Source organism: Pelodiscus sinensis, chromosome Z (assembly GCF_052426305.1).
Source record: "Pelodiscus sinensis isolate ZL-2025 chromosome Z, ASM5242630v1, whole genome shotgun sequence".
NCBI classification, from domain to species: domain Eukaryota; kingdom Metazoa; phylum Chordata; order Testudines; family Trionychidae; genus Pelodiscus; species Pelodiscus sinensis.
This window is the reverse complement of record NC_143085.1, coordinates 9,342,909-9,365,566: the sequence shown is the minus strand read 5'-3', so window position 1 is coordinate 9,365,566 and position 22,658 is coordinate 9,342,909. Positions and strand designations below refer to the sequence as shown.

Sequence of the window (22,658 nt, the reverse complement as noted above, 5' to 3'; positions counted from 1 at the left end):
AGTTAAGAATCAAGTTAAAGAAAGTTAACTTTAGCAGTCTGTATTTTGATTACTAACATTTAAAGTGTTTGTTTTTCTTTTAAAGAAGAGAATTTTAGAAAACCCACAAAGAAACCACATATCTTAGAATGAAACATCATGTCAAAATATATAATAGTCCATTCCAACTAAAATATAACCATTGTAGATAGTGCAGTGTGGTGCAGAACAAACCCCATTTTACAACTGCCTTGAAGTGCTGTGGTAACTCCTAAATCTGCTTAATGCCTTATCCAAAGTATTCTTCATCTGGACTGACCAAAGTATAAACTGGTTGATTTTATTTTAGTAGGGGGACTCTGGAGACAATAATCTGTTCTAGCTTGTCTTTTGTGAGCCTCTGATTTTAACACTATAGCTAGTACATCTGAGACACATTCGTGACATGAATAAAGTGTCTCTCAGTTCACTTGGATTTAGTGTCTTGGGAGAAACACTTGAATGGGGAAGCTGAATTGTTCCCACACTAGCCTTCCCCCATCATGTCCTTGGAACACAGTGTTTTTTGTTCTTCCATCCCCATTTGCTACAGTGTCTATTGTCACTGCAGATGCTCAAGCATAGCATGGAGAGAACTGATCAATATTTATTTGTTGTGCAGCTCTATATTAACTACATCTCACTTTCCTTTTGACGGTGACACATATCACATGCCGCTGCTGCCGCTGCTATGAGAAACAAGAATTTTGGAAAGCATATTCATTATACGGCTGTTAAAAGTGACAGAGCTTGCAAACCTCACCCTAATGGGGTACCTGAAAATCAACATCTCCATTTGATTAAATGACTTCCAGCCAGTCACCTTTCCCCCTTTAACCTTGATGTAGCAGGGCTGTGACGAGTGCACATAGTGGATCATCAAAAACATTTAATCTGTGCTCACAAATAGACAGCTTAGTTTATTTTAATGGCTTGGTCCCTTGCAGAGTTTCTATCACAAACCTTACTTTTCAGGATTGAATCTCTCAGCTGTGGGAAATAAGATCAAGTGGAAAGCTTGATGACATTGAAAATCCCTATTCGGTCCAAAGCCTGTATCCCGTACCCAACCAAAATACTCATTAACTTTCAAAGGAATTTAGCCTGTCTTCTGGATTTGGTCCTTAAACAATTTTGTAGGACTCAAAGACCATTTATTAGGGTCAGAAAAGTGACTTTGTATAAGTGACAGCTTATTTAACAGATCTGCTCCTGGTGCATGTTCCAATTCTCTTCTCATTTAGTGACAATTAAATGGCACTAACAGATTTATTGGAGCATAAACTTTCATGGGCAAAGACTGCATGCATCTGAAGAAGTGGGTCTTTGCCCATGAAAGCTTTGCTCCAGTAAATGTGTTAGTCTATAAGGTGCTACAGGACTTCTCATTGTTTGTGACAATTAAATGTATTCCTATTATCTTTACAGAACAAAGACAGAACAGAGAGGAAGCTGGCTTTTAGTGTCATTAATCTGAAGAACAAAATTTGGTCTCAGTAGTGATGGTCTCTTATAATTTTATTATGAGTCTTGTAACATCTCCCCCTCCCCCCCCCCCAAATCCCAGTTTCTGGAATCAAATCATTCACCTGACAATTTCAACTTCCATTTAAGAAAAATATTGTAGGCCTCATAGTTGCAAAGAAAAGCTTCAAACCCTGAACATTAAGAGATCCAGCACCAGAATGCAAATAAAAATTAATTTTAAGCTTTTAAAAAAAATCTTATGATTTAAGGCAATTTCTTGAGTTTTTAACCCATGATTATTGAGTATTCAGGTTTGATTAAACTGAATTGGATTTTATTCTGGTTCATCTATCATCAGCAGAATTATTAACTCATTTACAGCTGCAGAACCTTTAGCATGGTCCAGAAAGATCTCACTTGACTCTCCAATCCCAGTTTGGGTTTACAGAACAAGCAGTTCGAAAAAAGCCTCTTTACTCTGAGAGGGTATGTCTACACTACAGTGTTAATTTGAGTTAACTTTATTCGAAATAGTTAATTCGAATTAAGCTAATTCGAAATAATGCATCTAGACACAAAAACTATTTCAAAATAGCGTTTTGCTATTTCAAAATAGTGCGTCCACACTGAGTGGACCCTGAACCAAAGTTATGGCAGGCCAGAACCATGCCGGCAGGGCATCAGGTTAGGACTTAGTGTGTGGGGCTGCTGCCTGAGGATAGCTGAGCTCCGTGCTTAAAGGGACCCTACCCTCCACCCCGGACAGACAGTTCTCAGGGTTCCCCGCTTGCTTGTCTATCTTGATGAGAGACAGCAAAGCAGTCCTGTCTTGGAGTGCCCTAAGTGCCCATACTCGGGACACCACAGCACTTGGCTACATGGAGCCAGAGCTGCCCCTGGGCACGCTGGTGCGTCTCGGGGGTTGTTGCCATCAGCCTGGCTGCACTCACCGCAGACTGCCATCTGGGGGTATGTCTACACTACCCTCCTAGTTCGAACTAGGAGGGTAATGTATGCATACCGCACTTGCTAATGAAGCCCGGGATTTGAATTTCCCGGGCTTCATTAGCATAAGCGGGGAGCCGCCATTTTTAAATCCCCGCTGCTTCGAACCCCGTGCAGCGCGGCTACACGGGGCTCGAACTAGGTAGTTCGGACTAGGGTGCCTATTCCGAACTACCGGTACTCCTCGTTTCACGAGGAGTAACGGTAGTTCAGAATAGGACCCTAGTCCGAACTACCTAGTTCGAGCCCCGTGTAGCCGCGCTACACGGGGTTCGAAGCAGCGGGGATTTAAAAATGGCGGCTCCCCGCTTATGCTAATGAAGCCCGGGAAATTCAAATCCCGGGCTTCATTAGCAAGTGCGGTATGCATACATTACCCCGCTAGTTCGAACTAGCGGGGTAGTGTAGACATACCCTGGGAGGTTCATCGGGGGGACTATCAGTATCCAGGGGGCCCTGCGGGAGAGCTTCAACCCCAAGGAGCACTAACAGTCTCCCTGGTCCTCCCCATTCCTCGTGCCCCATTCCTCCCTCATATCCTTCCACTTACCCCTCCCTAGCCCCCCCTTCCTGAAGTCAAATAAAATACATTTTTTTTCAAAAATAGAAACTCTGTTTATTTAACAAAACAGCAGGAGAGAGGGGGATGAACTTCTGAGGAGGCAGGGGAAAGGAGGCAGGAGACGGGAGGAGAGAGGCTGGGAGAGGGGAGGGGGAAAATTGGGTCGAGGGAGCTGGAAGGGAGAAGCAAGGGGAGGAAGGGTGAGGGGAAGCTCAACGCTCAAGAGTGGGGGTCTCGTCGGGCCACATGTCTTCCAGCACGGCAGGTGCGGGGGCCTCGGCATCCGTGGGAGGAAGGGGAGGAGGGTGTGGAGGTTGAGGAGGGAGAGGCAGGAGGGGGAGAAGCAGTGGGAGGAGGAACAGTAGCTTGGGGGGCAGCAGGCGCTGGAGCGGCACGAGGCAGCACGCTCTGCACCAGGGTCTACAGATGGGTACAGATGGCACGACCCTGGGCAAGCAGCTCCCTCCGGAACTCCCATTCTTCCTGTGCCCGCTTCTCCATGATGCGGGTCAGGGCTCGCAGGGCCCCCAGGTGCTGCTCTCAGTGCCCCTGTCGTGTTGCGGTCATCCTGTGGAACCCTCGGGTGTGGGAAGATGTCTCATGTGGGATGGTGCGCCCTGCATGTGCAGCTGGTGCGGCTGTGGAGAAAGAAGAGAAGTGGTCAGTTCTCTCTGGGGACACAGTGGGTGAAGCCCAGCCCCCACTGTGAGGTGAGGATGACCATGCCCTGCACCGTCAGAGCCGATGTGCTTCCACAGAGGCCATGGTCGGAATGTCTGGCTATCCCTGGTAGTGGGAGCTGCCCCCACGCTGCACCCATGCCCCTGTGCTGTGTATAGTATGGGTGAGGTGGGGGGAGATGTTAGAGGGGACTTGTGCAGGGAGGGTGTCCTGCTGTGTCCTGCCTCGGGGTCAGGAGCATGTCAGGTCTCTTCACACATGCGTGTGGCTATCAGGCCACAGCCCGTGTGGTGCACAGCTGGAGGGACCTGCCCAGGGGTGGCATGGCACGGCACATGCTCACACATGCACAGGTTGCTGCATGATCCGTGGTAGGCAAGGCCCATGCACGCAGTCCCTGGTCTCCCTTCCCGCCCCTCCTCCAGGAAGGTGACAGTGCTGGCACTTACATGGTGAGGCCTCCCCGGACGACCCTGGTGACTCCTCTCCTGGGACTGCTTGGGGGGTCCTGCTGGCATGGCAACTCCTCCTTCAGACCCTGGTCAGGGTCCTCCAGTCCCAGCTCGTGGTCTCCCCAGGGTGGCACGGACCACACTGCCCCCAGGATGTGGTCCAGGGCGTCAAAATGGGGCAGGTGTTTGCCCCTGCTGAGGAGCTGCCCTGAGTGGCCCTGGCGTACTCCTGCCACAGCTCCTGGGTGCACCTTTGGCCTTTCTGGGCCATAGTGGCCGCTATGCGACTGTAGACAGCCACGTTCCTCTATCTAGTGTGGATATCATGCACATTGGGGGCCTGCCCCCAAACCTCAATGAGGTCCATAATCTCCCCACTAGTCCAGGAGGGAGCATGGCGTCTATGACCCCTGGCTGGCTCTTGGGCGCTGGGGGACTGGGAAGAGGATGGCTCGCTGGCACTGGCTGCCTGGCTCATGGTGGGGCCACTGGGTCAGTGGCAGAGACTGCTGGCAGGCCTGGATCTGGCATGTGCAGTCTGGCCAGAGTCTACCCCTTTAAGGGCTCCAGGGCTGTGGGAGAGGAGAGGAGTTTTCCTTGTTTGGCCCAAAGTGGCCACCAGGGGAAACTGGGAAGGGCTGGAGGCCAGCTAATTCGAATTAAGTATCTACACAGCACTCATTTTGAATTAGCTATTTCGAATTTGGCGTTACTCCTCACAGAATGAGGATTACCAAATTCGAATTAAGCGTTCTGCTATTTCGAATTAATTTTGAAATAGTGGTTTGCATGTATAGATGCTATTAAAGTTAATTCGAAATAACGGCTGTTATTTTGAATTAACTTTGCAGTGTAGACATACCCAGAAAAATTTGCTCTGAAGTCACCTGAGACACAAAAATCACAAAGCCTCTTGATACTTTTAGAGAATAACTTTTCAATCTAAATTAAGGCAACTGACTGGACTTGATGACCACTCAGGTTCCCTTTCAGTTCTAATATTCTATGATTTTTGGCCCCCTACTGAACCTCAGAAAGGTTTTTGTTTACACAGCTCCCAGTACCAAAAGGAAAGGGAAGGGTCAATGAGAAATCAGGACTCTGAAACTGAGGCTACAGCTACACTATAGCCTTCTTCCAGAAAAGCTTATGCAAATGAAGCACAGCGTGGAATATTGCTGTGCTTTATTTGCATAATTAATTAGAAGCCACTTTTGCGCAAGATATTCCACGCTATGCTTCATTTGCATAATTAATTAGAAGCCGCTTTTGCGCAAGAGGCTTTTGTGCAAAAAGGAGCTGTGTAGATGGCTCCTTATTGTGCAAAACCCCCCTCTTGCACAAGAGCCATTCTTCCTCATTTTTTCAAATGATGCAAATGAAGCATAGCAATATTCCACGTTGTGCTTTATTTGCTCCCACACACTGAACCCCTCACTTTTTGCCTCACCCTAGAGCCTGGGAGGGGCTCACAAAATCTACTAACTCCAGAATCCCAAAAGAGTTAATCTGGCCTATGGAAAGTCCTTAACCTTGGTCTTCCCTGACCCTCTTTCTCCCTCCACTATGGAGCCGGAGCACCAGGGGAGTGAGGTGTCTCGGTTGGGGTTGGGATTTGTGGGGTAGGTTTGCCTCTCACTGTTGTATGACCCTTGACTGATGTTTCTGTGGATCAGTGGCTCCAACCCAAAAAAGGTCTCCCATTCCAGCTAAATAACGACAACATTGAAACCTTTCATTTTGGACATCAATTAATATTTTACTTTATTTAAAATGAAGCTTGGTAAACTAACATGAGAAAGTCAAAGCGCTTAATCTATTTAATTATTCTGATTAATAATACTTCCTTTCTTACAAGTTATATATGTCTCCTTACGTTATAGCTCTAGAAACCTAATATGAATAATTTAGTATTTAAGGTATTTAGAGATAAGTAAAGGCATTTTGTCATCATGGATGGTTGGCTTGTGGTCCATGGAAAGGTTTGCTTTGAGCAGGGTGGGCTGCAGGCCAAAAAGTTTGAGAACTTCTGTCTTATGGTAACCTCTGCTGGTTGATCAAAAGCGTTACACTGGTGTTGGCCTCACAGCCTCCCTCTGTAGCAGTTGGTCCCAACAAAGACTAAACATAAGAAGACAGCTGAGATTGTAGGAAGCATGTTGAAGTTAATTACTCATAATTGGTATGGACTTTTTAAATACACTGGGATTCCAAGTTTGTATATTATGCAAACCATAAATGGTCCTGCCATCCTGGAATGAGTTTATTTGCTGGGATGACAGAGCCATGTAAATCATGATGGGGTGGCCCTGAAAATGCAATTTGCAAACATTTGAGAGGGGATGCAATTCTCCACAGTCCATAGAGTCTGTACATTTGGAAGCTTCGTTTTTCATGCCATGTGTGGATCAGGACTGACTTTTTTCAAAACTGATTGAGCTGCCCAGGCAGTTTCCCACTCAGTCAGGGCCGAATTAAGGAGGGGGCTAGCCGGACAGTTGCCCGGGACGTCAACCTATGGGAGGCACCTGATGGCAGCAATAAGGGGCGCATAGTGGAACTTACAGCTTCCATCAGGCACCGCGCACCCGGCTCCTGGATTGTGGGCTGCAGCAGCTTCCACTGGCCACCCTGCAGCAGCCGCTTGGGGCGGGGGCCGCGCTAACCCCCACAGTGCCAGCCAGCAGCGCCCTTCCCCCCGCAGCCACGGGGCCCTGCATGGACTGCCCCGGGCGGTCCCAGGCTGCGTGCCAGCGGGGGTAGCTGGGCTGGGCTGGACACAGGCATCCTGCCGCCACCAGCTCCATGTGCCCTCCTCCACGCGCCGGGACAGGGCTGTGCATGCGTCCTCCCACACGTGCTGGCACGGGGCAAGGGTCACGCATACACACTCCCCCAACCCAGGGCGCAATTAAATTGTCTGCCCGGGGCTCCAGAATGGCTCGGTCTGGCCCTGCACTCAGTTATTCCTTCCTTTATCGTATCACCTTATCAGAATGTTGAACTTTCTACTTACAAAGCTCTAAAAGAGCGAGATATAATTTGTATTACACTCATACAAAGAGGCCCCAGCTGGGATCAAGGCTAATCGTAGGAGGAACTGTAGATACAATAAAGACCTTGCCCTACGGGAGGGGAAATAGAAGCACAGAGAGATGAGTGACTTACCAAGGAGGACACAGCAGATCAGTGACAGGGCTGGGAATAAAACTCAAGTTCCTTGCCTTTCACTTCAGTTCTCTGTCCACTGGTCACTCAGTACATTGAGAGAAAATATTTACTTTATATCAGGAGAGCAGGGCCCAATTTCAAGCTCCCACAAAACTGACAGAAGATCAGATATGATCTGTCTCTACAATTAGCTATCTGCAATCTCAGCTATGTGCACCACATACTTGGAATCCCCTTTCTGCTGCTCAGTACCATCTATAACAGTAATTTGTGGTCTTCCCTGCCCATATGAAATTCTGCTTTCTCAAACCACATAGCGCTTGCTATCTGGTCTTATTTTCCATACTGAAGGGTCTCACAAGCCAGGGAGAAATTGTGATCACACTGGCTCTCTCAAAGTCTTGGTCTAAATTTGTTTGCTAGCATAGCCACAATGGTCAGAGGTGTGATTTTTTTTCACATTCCTAACCAACACAGCTAGGTGTGCAAAAACCTGAGGCTGTATATATATATATATATGACAGAGGCTACTATCATAGTTACAGTGCTGCATCTGTAGCACTGTAGGATAGACATGTGCTACATCCAGGAGGGGGATTGTTCCATTACTGGTGTTAATCCACCCCTCTGAGAGGCAGTAGCTAGGCCCATGAAGAAGGCTTCCATCAACCTAGCTGTGTCAGAGGTGGGGGTTTTTTCGGGGGGGGGGGGTCCCGGCCCAGCATGGTCGTTCTCCACACAGTACATGGTGCAGTACGTTAGGTTGTCTTAACTACATCTTTCAAGTGGTGAATTTTTCACATCTCTGAGTAATGGAGCTAGGACGACTTCAAATTTTAGGTTCAGGCCAGGCTTTGTGGTAGATGCAGATGTACTGGCAAAATACAGTAAACTTCCGATAATACATCACCTTTAGGACCCAGGGGGTGCCGGATTATCAGATTTGCCGGACTATCAGAAGGAGGGGGCTATGAGGGGTCTGGAGTGGGGAGGGATGCCACCCCAGACTCATAGTCCCCCCTTCCGATAGTCCGGCTCTGCCCCAAGCGTCCCTGATTCAGCCGCTGCTGGTCAGTTTCAGAAGCGGCTGAATCAGTGACGCCTGCAGCAGAGCAGCTGGAGTGCTGCCGGGTTGGTCCGGTAGCGCTGCTCTGCCCCAGGTGTCCCCAAGTCAGCCACTGCTGATACTGACCAGCGGCTGACTCCAGGAAGCCGGAGGCAGAGCTGCTCTGCCCCAGGCTTCCTGGAGTCAGCCGCTGGTCAGTTTCAGCAGCGGCTGAATCAGGAGGCCTGGGGCAGAGCAGCTGGGGTGCTGCCGGGTTGGTCTGGTAGCACCAACTCTTGGCGCTGCGAGACCAACCCGGCAGCACCCCAGCTGCTCTGTCCCAGGTGCTCCCAAGTCAGCCGCTGTTGAAACTGATCAGGGGCTGATTCCAGGAAGCCCGGGGCAAAGCAGCTCTGCCTCCGGCTTCCTGGAGTCAGCTGCTGGTCAGTTTCAGCAGTGGCTGAATTGGGGACAGCTGGGGCCCTGCCGGGTTGGGTCCCACAGCCCCGAGGGGCAGCGCCACGGGACCTACCTGGCAGCGCCCCAGCTGCTCTGCCCTATGCGTCCCCGATTCAGCCACTGGGCAGTTTTAGCAGCGGCTGAATCGGGGAACCTGGGGGCAGAGCAGCTCCAATGGTCCGGCTGCCCGGAGCACTTCTGGGTTCCTAATGGTGCCGGACCATCAGGAGTACCAGACCATCAGATGCCGGATCATCCGAGTTTTACTGTAGTCCTAAAAGTTGCATTTCCACTCAGGGTTTTAGCCAATATAGCTTTATTGGTATAGCTATATCTGCCCATCAGCGGGCAGTTGCCATGCCTCCATAATCATGCTTCCCCGAGCCCACCAAAAGCACTTTCCAGGGTATAACCTTGTATACTGTGATGATTGTTGGAGCAAGTTGCCATCGGAAGGCAGCAAATAGGAGAAAGGGATTGATATGTGTTGATAAAACTGCTGTCACAGATCCATGAGATATAAATTTTAAGACTTTTCATAGGGACTTGGTGGCATGCATATTATATTTTCCAAGACCTTATCTCACTTGAAATCTTTTGGAAAAGAATGCAGGAAAAAATGCAAGTGAATTTTCACAATTTCACGTATCATAATTTTTTAATTTTCACTTATGCCACATACAGTTTAATGATTATCACAACAGAATACCCTACAATGGAATAAATAATATTTTAACAAAGGGATGTCATAGAATACTGGCCACATTAGTCTCATTTCTTAATTGAGTAAATTGCTTTATCCCAAGGAAGAAATAAGAGGTACTGATTAGCATTCATGAGCATAAAGTCAAAAACATTGGCAGAACACTAGGTGCACAGATATGATAAAGGCAGAAGACACTAGGAGTGAGCTGTTATATACACTAGAACAGCATAGTTTGCCTCAGTCCTGGGACTTTGACTTTCAGAAAACATAAATTTGCTCAGCATTTAGAAGCAATGGAAAAACCTTTCTCCCAACTTTCTTCTTGTAGACTGGCCTCACAGAGGCATCATTTAAACTGCAGCCTACAGGAGTGATAGGAAACTGCAGGGGGAACCAACATTGTATTCAATTAGCATATTAATTAGATTGACATCACAGGCTAGAGGGTCCTCCGAGCAGCAAGGTCACAACCCCATGCTGGAATATCATTAATAAGCTGTTAATAGAACTACTGCAAAACTGGCTGCTAATCTAACTTCAGAGGAAGGCTAGAACCACAAATCCTGACATTTTAGTCTAATTACATCAGGATCTCATTAAAATCAGGATCCCCAAACACCTCGGTCCTTTTGCTTCGTGCGCTGCACAACCAGGAGTGAAGAGTTTTGGAGTTATGGTGGTGTGCAATACAAGCAGCAGAAACCTCAGTACTTCTTCTTGGGTTAAACTTCTCTAACCAAGACGGCAAATGCATCCACTCACAAAAACATGCAGAGTTCTCTTTTCTCTTTCATGATATAGGAACCAAAGGCTCCATGCATTCCAAAGGAGACTTGGCTAGGCCTGTTTAAATTGGAAGGCACACATACACCATGATGATGAGTAGAAAAAAACCCTGACAGAAGAGGGAAATGAGTGATTTTGGTCAAGATGAAGGATGCTTTTCTCGGAGATAATCTATGGATTGAAAGGAGTCAGCCAATGGCTACAAGAAGCATCAATATTTTCAGCAATTCCACATAAACCCAATAAATAATTCATAGTTACGTATAAAGGCTGCATTATGGATGCTGAAAGGTCCTCCAAGAGATAAGCTCAATAGGGATTCTTTACCTTTTAAGCACAAAAAATCCTTCTTCATATCTCCAGCAGTTAGTCTAAAGTCCATGTTCTTTGGGGATATCGTTTAACTTCAATGTACAGATGAAAGCTCTATTATGTCCTTTTCTAAGCTGATCTATAGATCAAATCCATTGTGTGCATCCTAAAAGGTAGCCCTTCAACTAGATTAACCCTTCAAATGATTTCCTCCCACCCCTCCATGGCAGGTCTACAGTGTTTTTCCATCTAAATAGGAGAGGTTTTCCCAAAGAAATAAATCCGAAGCTTAGACTGTAAATCGCTCTCTTTGTCTTTGGAAATCTCAGGAGGAGAGTTTAAGCTGTTGGATGAGCAGCTCTTGTCTTGCTGTTCTAGACACAAATCCCCAGGTTGCTTTCCCCACACGAGTTCCGATTAGGCAGCTTTCAAACAGGCAGAAGCTCCGGGGGATACTCGCCGTAGCAGTACTTTGCAACAGGGTCTCTGTATGTGTTTTCGTGCTGCACGCTCTGTTGGGAAGAGAAGGAAAAGCCCTTAGGAACAGCCCTTAGGAACATGTGTTACTAAAAAGCAGCTCTCCGGTGTAAAATACCTCACTCCTCTTCCACACAAGGCAGAGGTGTTTATAGGATAGGGATGTTAGCCTATAGTCATGTAAATGATTAACTGATAAGACTGGGCTGATCGGTTAATCCTAAGGACCACATGCTCTCCCCGAACCTGCTGCCTCTGTATCAGAGGCAGCAAGCCGAGGAAGGCAAAGCTGGTGCTTGCAAGGAGGTAGCTCCCCTCAAGCACTGGATCCTGCAGAGCCGCCTGCCCCGCCATCCCCACACTGCTGCCTCTGTATCAGCATGGGGAGGGGGTAGCTGGCAGGAGCTGATATACGTGGGGAGCTGGCTTTTAAGATGGCTCTCCAAGCATGCCAATGCTGCGGAACTGCCTGCCCCCACTCCTTCCAGCCTCCCACATAGGCAGTGGGAGGGAGAGGTGGCTGGCGGAATGCTAGAACAGCCCCTGTCTGCAGAGAGCTTGGACCCCCAGTGAACAGGGCCTTTTGCTGCCATGTACTGCTGCCTATGGATCAGAGGCTATGTCTACACTATTGGATTTTCCTGGTATCCCAGAAAAACTCCGCTGTGTCCAGGGAACACGTCTGCTCTTCCGCTTTTTTGTGCGGAAGAGCAGATGTACTCTTTCGGAAGCCCCGTCTTCCTCCTCCCACGAGGAAGAAGGGCTCTTCCAAAAGAGGAGGCTTTTCTGAAATTTGGCCCAGTGTAGATGGATTTCGGAAAAGCTTCTTCCAACAAAACCATTGGAAAAAGGTACACAAATTGCGGAGCACACTGGCTGCCAGCCCTGCCCCCAGGGACTATCAAATAATCATGTAAACACTAAAATTTGATGCGGTTACATGATTATTAAATTAAACAACATCTAACATCCCTATTATATGCCAATGACTATTTCACAGGCACGCCATCTTGGTATCTAGGTATTCTAACATAACTTAAAAAAATTTAGTTGCAACTTTACACCATTCTGTTGCTGAAGTGTAGCCAGAATTAAATACCAAGTGGGCTGGAGTCAGACTGCTCAAGTTCCCAGGAACACATTCTAATCAAATGTCATAGGAAAAACAAAACAAATCCAGGCTAGAGACAAAGGCGTTTCTCCCTCAATGCTCTAGAGACATTTGGATCAATTATCCTTGATTTACGGTGCAGGCATCATCTTTACTTTATAGCAGGAGCATCTGCTTAAGTGCATCCTACACAGGTGGAAGCATCACCCTCACCACCCCCTTCCAACAGGTAGAGTGTCTGCTTAGAACAAGACTCTGCTAACCAAGAAGCCTTGAATTGGCGGTGGTTTCAATTACAGGTACCCAGCACTGGTTTGTGTATTTTTAACATCAGTTAAAATTTCTATAGTCAGCAGACTTACAGAGGTGATTACCCAGATGTATTGTACTGTGAAGTAAACAATACAGGATTGCTAAAGCTGCTGGGAAAACAGGCATACTAATACAGTTGATTGGCCACATTCCAGCTTAGAATTCCCTTTACGGTGTGTCCCTAGTGCTAAGAAGAAATCAGTGTCCGTTTCTACATTGCTCTAGGAGAGCATCATGCCCCTAGTTTAGAGAGAAAGCTGCTCACATATTCCCCCAAGACGGACTGATTAGAACAAGAACATGAGCCCACAAACATGTATGTATAAGAAATATACATTCATACATCAACACCACCCTTCCCATGCCACCGCATCTGACCTGGGATGAAGTCCTGCACTTGGCCAAGCACAACTCAAAGTGGTCTTCCACTGCCATGAAGAGGTTCTGAAAAGCAATAGCTGCACGGTTTAGGAACCGCTCCAGGAGCAGTTGCTGAGAAAGGCAGAAAAAATAAGCATCCAAGTCAGCTAGTTAAGGAAAGGGAATGGAGAACAGTGGATTTTTTTTGTTTATTTTTTGAGGGGTTTTGAACTGGGAGTTGGACTATTAAGGTGACAGCAGAACAGTTTCTCCAAACTGTTCTTGTTACTTTCTCTTCTTAGAAGTTTGCTAGCAATGCATTCTCCATTTGTTAATGATTGAATTCAAAGTGGCCTTGGATTGTGCTTGCTTAGTGGAATATAGTCAAGTGCTGCAGTGCCAACAAACAAGGATCATTAACAGTCTGGTGGCCATTGCTCCAAGGTAGAAGAAGGAAATCTGGTTTCATTTCCTGACTCAAAGTCCCTCCCAGCTTCTGATGCCTCATCAGTAAAATAGGGATACTTCATGAGATGCTTCATCAGTGCTTACAACTCAGACGCTACAGGGATGGAGGCAGTAAGTCGATTTGTGTTTGCCCAAGCCAACATCCCCTGCTACTAGACATTACTCCCAAGCTAATTCAGCAGCACGGAATCATGCCTCTGTTGTTACATACACCGTGCATCCCCAAAACAAATGCCAAAAAGCAGGCCCGTGGCACTTAATCTGACACAGAAAGCATCAACAGTCATCTCAGTTCCACTCTAGCACTGCTGCCACCTTCACCTTGAGTTAAGAACTACTTGGAGGAGCAGCAAAGATGCAGTCCTTCCCTTTGAAGTCTGATGCCAGTTTTGTTGCACACCTGATCTGCATCTGAATTAGGGAAGTCAATGGGTAACCAGCATCACCTCCCCTTCCTGTCCCCCCCTTTAATCTGTTAACTGGTTAAACAAAGTGCTAGACACTATGTTTAACTGGTTAACCAGTTAATTGGGATTTTACATCCCTAATCTGAATGCCAGAATAATCAAAGGGCATAAATTTGCAGTCTAACAGTGACATCTGTTGGCATCCCACATTCCAGACATTCGGTTATTAATAAGTGTCCAAAAAGAAGTTTCACTAGCAGTGGAAAGTTATAATTAGATTTTTCTGGGATAACAGATGTAGTAGAAGCATAAGTAGAGTCATGCAAATCCATGGATATCCACTTTATGTCCACAGGTATCTATATCCACAGATGTAGATGTGTATATCTGGGGGTCATTTGTGTGGATATAGATATAAATTTTGTATCTGCACAGGGATCTAAGCATAAGACATGGTTGTTACTATAGTTGGTTGGAAAAAACTTTCACAGAACTGTATTCACTGAAAAACAGTTCGATGAAAGTCAGAATACGTCACAAAAATCATGTCATTTTGCCAACATTTTATTTTGGAGAAAAAAAGGAGTATCCAAAAACAGCTGGAATGAAACACTGATTTTTCTCTCTTTGGAAATGACTTTTTGTTTTGATTTTTTAAAAATGTTGTATTATATACAATTTATTTTTTTTAAGTTTTATATTATATTAAAAAGGCGAATGGAAACATTTTAATCTTATCAAGAGGAAATGTATCAATTTAACCCAAAATAATGGTGTGGTAAGGCAAAGTGGCTTTTCTTCCATATAGAGAGAGTTACTACCCAATCCACTCCATTCCTCTTGCAGGAAGTATAAGAAAAGAGCAGTGCAGCTCAATTGTATAGAACCAGTGTGGTTAGAAAAGGTGTATCTACATCCGCATCTGCATCGGCAAAAGTGAGCCATGGATATCCGCAGCCACATCCATGGATGTGGATACCCACAGCTATAAAGTGGATATCCACAAATTTGCAGGGTTCTAGATACAAAATTGGTATCTGTATCCGTATCTATAAAAAGAATCTGCAGCTAAGCACATTTTCATATGCAGAAGCAGATACCTGCAGATATCCATGGATGTATAGGACTCTACAGTTGTGGCCAGACCGGAGGAGACAGACGTTCCTCCTAGAGAGCTCATTCAGCAGCCCAGAATCATGCCTTTTCTGTTACACACACAGTGCATCCCCAGGACAAAGGCCAAAAAGTAGGCACACAGCACTTAACCTGACATGCTGGAAGCAGTAGCAACCTTCTCAGCTTCACTCTAGTCCTGCTGCTGAGTTAAACACTACACAGAGAAGCAACAAAGAAGAAGTCCTTCCCTTTGAAAGTCTGATGCCAGTTTTGATGCACATCTGGTCTGATCTGCATCTCTATAGGGTAGGTATCTGAATGTTAGGATAGTCAAAGGGCATAAGCTTGCAGTTTAATGGTGAGAGAGAGCCTGAAAGTGGAAAAGGCAACCCACTACCCCAGGAGATGCAAGAGGAAGAGACGGGGGAAAGGCTGCTTGATTACAAGATTGAGAGCCAGGTCCTAATGGCAACGAAGCAGGAACAGTTGGTAAGAAGTAGCCCAGGGAAACAAGATTCTGGTCCAGTTTTGTTGCTGGGATGTGAGATAGCAACCACATGTTTCTCCACCCATAGCTAGGGCCCTGAGCCGGGACCTGGTGAAACAGGGTGGGTGGGCGCTGTTTGGCACTTCACTAACCTTTAGGCCAGAAGGCTAGCACCAAAAACTTTAATTCTTGCTATTTGCCCCATCCAGGAGGCTACGGGCTATAAACTGTTTAATTGCTCTGCCCAAGCAGAGTGGGCCAGGGCCCTAACTTATGGTTACATGCCCAAGCCGGGAGGCAGAGGGCCACAGACTGCTGAAAAGCTTCGCCCATTGAAAGAGGGCCAGTGCCTTAGAGTCTGTAGTGGACCACCAAAGGCCAGGGCTGCCAGATGATTTCTGGTATGTCATTTCCTCCTTGATGGGGACCTGTGTAGCTGGGTAGAAAGGCTGACAGACGTACTGACTACCCGATGCTGCCCAAAGAAAGCACTATAACTTGCAGGGAGGATGGTTACAAATGCATTTAAAAAAAAATCTTTCCTACAGAATTTTGAAAAAGTACCAGTCTCTTCTTTAGCCGGAATGAAGAAATCTCAAAATCCCTGGCAAAATGGACTTTCCATTGTCCACACACACACACAACCCTAGCTGTTATTGTAAGACAATTTCTTACATGGTCCTAGCAGGTTTTCCCTGTTTTCAGGCTCCCCAATGACAAGGGCACACTTGGCCAGTTAGCAAATTAGGATGCTCAGCCGACTGAACAGCATAAGCACATGGAGCGCTGCTGGCTTTTCATGTACCTTGTTGGGCTGCAGACAGCAGGAAACGCAGTACTCGTACACGCTGCAACAACCGTTGGGCAGGCAGCTGTCACAACTATAGAGCTTTGTACTAGGCACATTGACGTTACAACAGCCGTTCACCAACAGGTCCTTCCTTTCACAGATGTAGCCTGAAAAACAGAGGAAATAGAAGCCATTTACAGAAGTCTCTCTGGTGCTCCTTCTGTTGGAGCAGGGTGAAGTAAAGCAATGGGACTGAAAGAGAGAGAGCATGCACATGTTAAGGACCCTGTCATCTGAGAATGGGCAAGTTTGAGAAATGCTGCTATCCCTCAACACCCAAGTGGCCCAGCAGATGCCCTTTGGAAATAATCACTCTTGGCCAGTCTGTCTCAAAACTCAGCAATTTGTAGATAAAATACATTGTACTAAAATACATTCTAAGGATCAAAACTCACACGCTTCCAAAATGTTTCATAATGCCATATATTTGGGGGCAGGATAATGGTTGGTACAGCTAGATATATTCAAACAACTTAACAATGACCATTTGATAAGGGTGAGTGGCCAGTGGCCTTAGAGCTCTGTTCAATTGAACACAAAAAGGAACTAAGGTAGTTAGACTACAGCTGCGCCACCTCACATTATGAACCAGTCAGATCTCAGGGTGGACCCCCACCTACCCAAAGATCATAGCAATCAGGCATCCCAGTATCGGTTTAGTGGGTCTAGTAAATTCTAGAGATGTGAAGATTTAATTAGTTAACCATTAAGCCTCACCCTTAATGGGTTAGGCTTACCGGTTAAGGTTAACCAATGGGGCAGGAGCAGCTGACAGCCAGCTCCAGGCCTGAAGGGGGCCCACAGAGGACAGGGGCGGCTCTGGTGTCTTGGCTGGTGCAGGCCCTGCCAGTGGCAGGGAACAACATGGGCAGGAACTGATCTGGCTAGGCTGGAGCTACTCTTGCCTACAGTGGGGAGGAAATGTGTTCCAGCCCAGTGGTAGATAGGTGCAGCCCCCCTCCTGGTCCCCATTAAATCAGTTAACTGGTTAAACAACATGTTAGCCAATTAAATGGGATTTTACATCCCTAGTAAAGACATGCTAAATTGACGGCTGATTGCTCTCTCGTGGATTCCGGTATTCCCCCAGAATGAGACGTGAAAACAAAGTCCATGGGAGAGTTTCTTCCATTGACCCCCACAGTTGAGACCCTGCGGCAATTTTACCTATGGTATTGTCAGCTCTAGCCACACTATTCACATAGCCGGAGTTGTGCACCGTAGCTTAGCATTGCCCCATAGTGCAGTGTTTCCTGATTTTATTTGGCCACGGAACCCTTTTCAGCTTAAAATAATTTCAAGGAACCCCTAGGGTTCCCAGAGTAAAATTTGGCAAGCAAAAAAAAAAAAAAGCCCCACCAGACGTGGTTGAGCAAAAAAACCTGCAAAATACTCTGTCTCTTTAAGAGGGGGCAGGGCAAGGCTGCGTTCTCGCGGAACCCTTACTTTCACTTTGCGGAACCCTGGGGTTCCACGGAGCACCAATTGGGAAACACTGCCATAGTGTACAATGTATGTAATTAAGTAACCGTGTAACCGCTGAGAATTTCAGCAGTTTACACAATTACACATGGGGCAGCAGTTGGCTCCCATCTGCCCCCCACACTGTTGCAAGTGGGGGGTGGGGAGGGAGAGGAGCAACTAGCTCCCCATGAGCCCATACTCATGGGGAGCCAGCTTTTAAGAGAAAGCAACACAGGGGAGCCAGCTTTTAAGATGTCCCTCCCATGCGTACCAGCTCCCACACACACACCCCTCCAAGCTACAGCCTCTGATACAGAAGCAGCAGTGAAGAGGGAGAGGACAAAGCAGGCAGCCCCCTGGAGCCAGTACATGCAGGGAGTTGACTTAAAAGTTGGCTCCCCTGCACTCCTGCCTGTGATACAGCAGTGCAGGGGGAGGGAGGCAGGCAGCCCCCGGGAGCCAGGATATGTGAAGAGATGGCTTTTAATCTATCTCCCAGCATGTACCGGGAGCCTGCGTGTAACCATGAATGTTAACCATGTACACATCCCTAGTGTACATCTGCCCTCAAAAACTAAGGTGGGCTAGGGTCATCTTCAGAACTTAGATGGGTCCTTTTAGGTTCTGCAGAAACTAAATCCTGCAGAAAGTATTCTACTCATTTCTCCAAGGCAATACTTAGCCAAATTCCAAGTCTGGCACTCTTAAAAATACATAAAAGTGAAATTACTGAAGTCCTGACTAAATTCAAATGTCAAGTAAATTTCCACTAGCGTAAATTCTTCTGCTGTGGGAAATGTTGTTTCACATGCTACTTCCCTACAATAGAACACTGTCTCCAGATGACATATAGGGAGGCATACCTGGGTGGTGGACAAATGCCTTTGATGTCGACCCCCGCGCGTCCAGACTACCGCGCTGAGCCGACAAACAGCTAATCAGCTGTTTGTCAGCTCAGTGTGGCAGCCATGTAAATTTAAATGAAGCGGCGATTATTTAAATCACCGCTTCATTTTCCTAGGCCTGGTAGCCTAATCTACATGCCTCTGTCTTCATTAAAATAAAAATGGTCGCCGCACTGTGCCGGCTCAGCTGATCGTTGGCACAATGCGGCAGTCAAGACATGGACTGGTCGACGAGGAAAGCCTTTGCCGACTGATCCTGTAAACTCCTTTTCAGGAGGCATAAGGGATCGTTGGCAAAGGCTCTCCTCATCGACTGATCTGCGTCTTGACTGTCGTGTTGTGTCGACGATCAGCTGAGCAGGCACAACACGGCAGTCATTTTTATTTTAATGAAGCGGGGGATATTTAAATCCCCACTTCATTGCCTATGTCGAGTAGTCTAATTTACATGCCTCTGTCGCCAGAGGCATGTAGTCTAGACATACCCATAGAGTGTTCGGGAATGTAGGCAATTATGTCTGGAGTGCTGTTCGGATAACTGCATTCATTCCAGATCTACCTGTTGCCATTACTGAACAGCCTGGCTTCAATTCCAGGTAGTACTCACTGTAAGGAAAGAGTATCAGACATTTCCACAAGAGAAGAATTTACTCTTATGGGAATGTAGGAGCGTGGAAGGAATTGCTATCAGCAAAGAGAGTACACACAGTGCTGAGAATCTTGGTTTACCAGAGAGGCTCTGATCATTGATCTTACCTAGCTCGTCTGTAATGAACAGCTTCCCCTGAACAGAATTTCTGCACTGGTTACTCAGCTGACTGCTGTTACCCAGGCTGAACTGCACTTTCCAGACGATGGGCTCATGTTCCTGAACTTGGAGAAGATTCCGATCGTGTACCGTCCTCTCTTCCTGCAGTGAAACACAGCAATGGAAGTTAACATGCAGTTCCTGTCTCTTACTCAACTCTATGCACCCTTCACTCTGCTGAGCTCGTAACTGTTGCAATTTCCAATACAGAGGTGAAACTGCAAGAAACTAAAGCAGCATGAGCTATCGCTCCAACAGTCAGAGACACTAGTTTACCATATACTGCGTATAACATTAAACCAACATAATGAAGATAAAGAGAGTTGTAGATATTAATAGCAGGACTATTTAACATGTCATAACTCAGACATTATTTTATACCATAAAAGTAGCATTCCCTTCACTAAGTAACTAACATGTATTAAAAGTTATTTTGCCATCTTCTCTCTTTTTCCTTTCCACCGGCCATCAGTCTTCTTTACAAAACAGGGTCACCAACCACAATAAAATGTGCAATTATACAAGGAACCCAAAGCACTTTGTCAACATTCACTTTAAATTAAGCCTTGCAACCTACTCCTGACAAGTTTACTAAATGTTGTTGTTCCCAGGTTAAGGATGGGAGAAAATGAGGAGGATAGTATTTAAATCTAGCTTTCCCAGAAACGTCTGCTAACTTTGGGTGCCCAATCTGAGACATGCTGGGCTTAATTTTCACTGATACAGCCCTTTTTTGACCTGAACTGGAGTCGTATAGAACTGCAGTTTCTCAGAACCTCTGAAAATCAGGTTCTGAGGATCTCTGACATCCCAAATCACTGGCCACTTGTAAAAAAATTGGCTTAGCTTAACATATAGGAAGTCAGTTGGGCAGTTATGGCAGATTCTGAAACTAAGAATCCCGACTCTAATCACTGAAACAAAATCTGCTAATCCTCCAGGCATTCAAAGCTGCTTTTTCTACTCGCTTAAAATAGAGATGTTGTGATATGTAATGGAGACAAATCAAGAACAATGGCCAGATTTATAAAACATTTGGATTGCCTTTGGAAAATCATATTATAGAATGCACTTTTAAATCTGCTTCAGGGGGTAGCCGAGTTAGTCTGTACAGGATAAACTTAAAAAACAACAAAAATACCATATACATGTTTTGTTAGTCTATTAAGTGCTACCAGATCTTTTGTTGTTCTTTACTTTTACATCTGCTGTGCATACCAAAAGAATAAAACAATCCAGGTTTTATGTGGGCATTGCTTAAAAAAGAACAGATGTCAAGAAATGTGGGCCTTACATTGGACTTATCGTAAGACTATAACAATTCTACGGCAAGTATCACCATCAGAAGAATATATTTTTCTTTAAACAAAGATTTAAATTACATGGATAATTGAACAGAGATCATTTACAAGGGAAGGGAAATTCCCTGGTCTTTAATAATAGATGGTTAGTTCATTAAAAAAAATAAACAGTTCACAGATGTAGACATTTTAACGTTACCCAAAGGAGTTAAGTACTCTCATTAGTTTTCACCATTTATATTTGCCTTTTTTTTTTTTTTTTTTTTGCAGCTCACTGAGGTCCCAATCCTTGGAACAGATTTACACATGCATAGATTGTAATAAACCATTAGGGACATTGCTTGGAGCAGCTAGTGACACTTTTTCTCCCTCCTGAGCCATACACAATGCTGCTATCCTGGGTGGAATAGTGGTTCACAGCAGACATCACAAGAGGACTCTTTGATCCCATAACATTTTTCAGTTGCCCTTTAGATTCCATGAACACATTGCTGATGTAAAACTTTCCCTTTGCACAAAATTTCAGATTTAGGCTCCGCACAGTCCCCTTAAATATTACTGATGAGGCGGGCTGAACAAAAGGAACCCTAGAATAAGATTTTGAGATCCATCATTAATGCAAGTTTTACAAAAATAGTACATCAGCATATTATTTTAAGTCTCTCTGCAAAACATTGTAAATAATTTACAAACTGCAACAGAAATCATGTTTAAAATCCCAGACTTTTTACTGCAAGTTTACACAGGGCGTGGGGTATTTTCTGCCTTAAGGAGCTCAGAGACAAGAGGTCCAAACCTGCAGCAATTACTATAATGTGTGGTCATACAATGGGAGGACTTCCAGTAGTAATAAGCACCATATTTGGCATTAAGTATTTCTGGGGGATTGGGCCTTGATCTACAGAGAAGGAGTGAAATGAGGCAGCAAGGGGGAAAGAAGAAAGGCAATACTGACCTGTTTGAAGGTACTGGTAAGGAAATAGATGAGGGAGAGTCCAAATACAATACCAAGGACCCAACGTTTCCTCAGCAGCCTTCGCCACACCATTGACATAAAGTGCACCATTCCCATATGCACCTTTGCTAACACTGCTGTGCTCTGGAACTGCTGGATTTTTTCCCTCTTCTCGTTCTACCTACAGCAGGTTCAGATTTTCCCTAGATTTTTTCTTATTTATCCTCCAATCACTCCACTTCCTGTTATCTGGGGAATGAAAAGAACCTCCAGATATAAACTAATTTTTTCAGGACTGCACTTTTCAGCTGCAAATCAAACTAGTTTGGGAAGACTCTGGAGAAGTTGGAAGAACGTTATTAAAAGAAAAGCACTATGGCTTAAATCCTAACAAGAAGTCTAGGACCGAACACAGAAAGAAAAGCCGCAGCTCTTCCTTCGTGAGCAACTATTTAAACAGAGCTGTTTAGGAGGTACACTTTTGAGGGGGTTCTCTCACCCGAAAATACAAACACAGCTACACTTAGGACCACCTAACTATCTTTACTCAGATATTTAGCAGGAAACGGAGGGAATCTAACAGAGCATTCTAGCTTAGAGAGGGAACCTTTGCTAAGCCAACGTGCCATGCAGTCTTCAGAAAAAGAAACCATCGCACCAGCCCGTACCTCTGTAGCTAGCCCCATTCCCCACCGTGACATGCTCCTAAAAGAGCATCCTAGGACGGATCCGGGGATTGCAGGAGTCTCCTCAGCCTGTCACCTCTCCTTCTTTCTCAGAAAAGGATCAATGCAAAAAAAAAACCCCCACACATCCTATTAGGTCCAGACCCACCAAATCTGAAGCAAAAGTGGGGTTATTTCCTGCTTCTGCTGCTTGCAGCAAAGGAACCTAAACACATCCGCTAAGTGCTTCCGCTCCAGCTGCCCTCCGGATCCCAGCACATGATCCGCTGGAAGGCTGATAGGCTGCA

At 45.9% G+C, this 22,658-nt stretch overlaps 1 protein-coding gene across 5 annotated transcripts; it reads right to left on the bottom strand.

Annotated features, from left to right (window-relative positions):
- Positions 1–9,499: 9,499 nt before the first annotated feature.
- On the bottom strand, positions 9,500–22,657 carry SPRING1 (SREBF pathway regulator in golgi 1). Of its 5 annotated transcripts, none has more exons than XM_006128318.5 (6): positions 22,520–22,657; positions 21,686–21,934; positions 19,378–19,531; positions 16,208–16,359; positions 12,943–13,056; positions 9,500–11,176 (listed from the first exon to the last, which is right to left on the bottom strand). In XM_006128318.5, the coding sequence occupies exons 2-6, from the start codon at positions 21,800–21,802 to the stop codon at positions 11,093–11,095; spliced, it is 621 nt and encodes a 206-aa protein (XP_006128380.1). In that variant the 5' UTR covers positions 21,803–21,934; positions 22,520–22,657; the 3' UTR covers positions 9,500–11,092. The 5 variants fall into 5 exon arrangements, with proteins under 5 accessions (XP_006128380.1, XP_006128379.1, XP_075754298.1 ...); XM_006128317.5 differs by having other exon boundaries at positions 22,354–22,562; XM_075898183.2 differs by having other exon boundaries at positions 12,943–13,008; positions 21,686–22,565.
- Position 22,658: the final 1 nt, after the last annotated feature.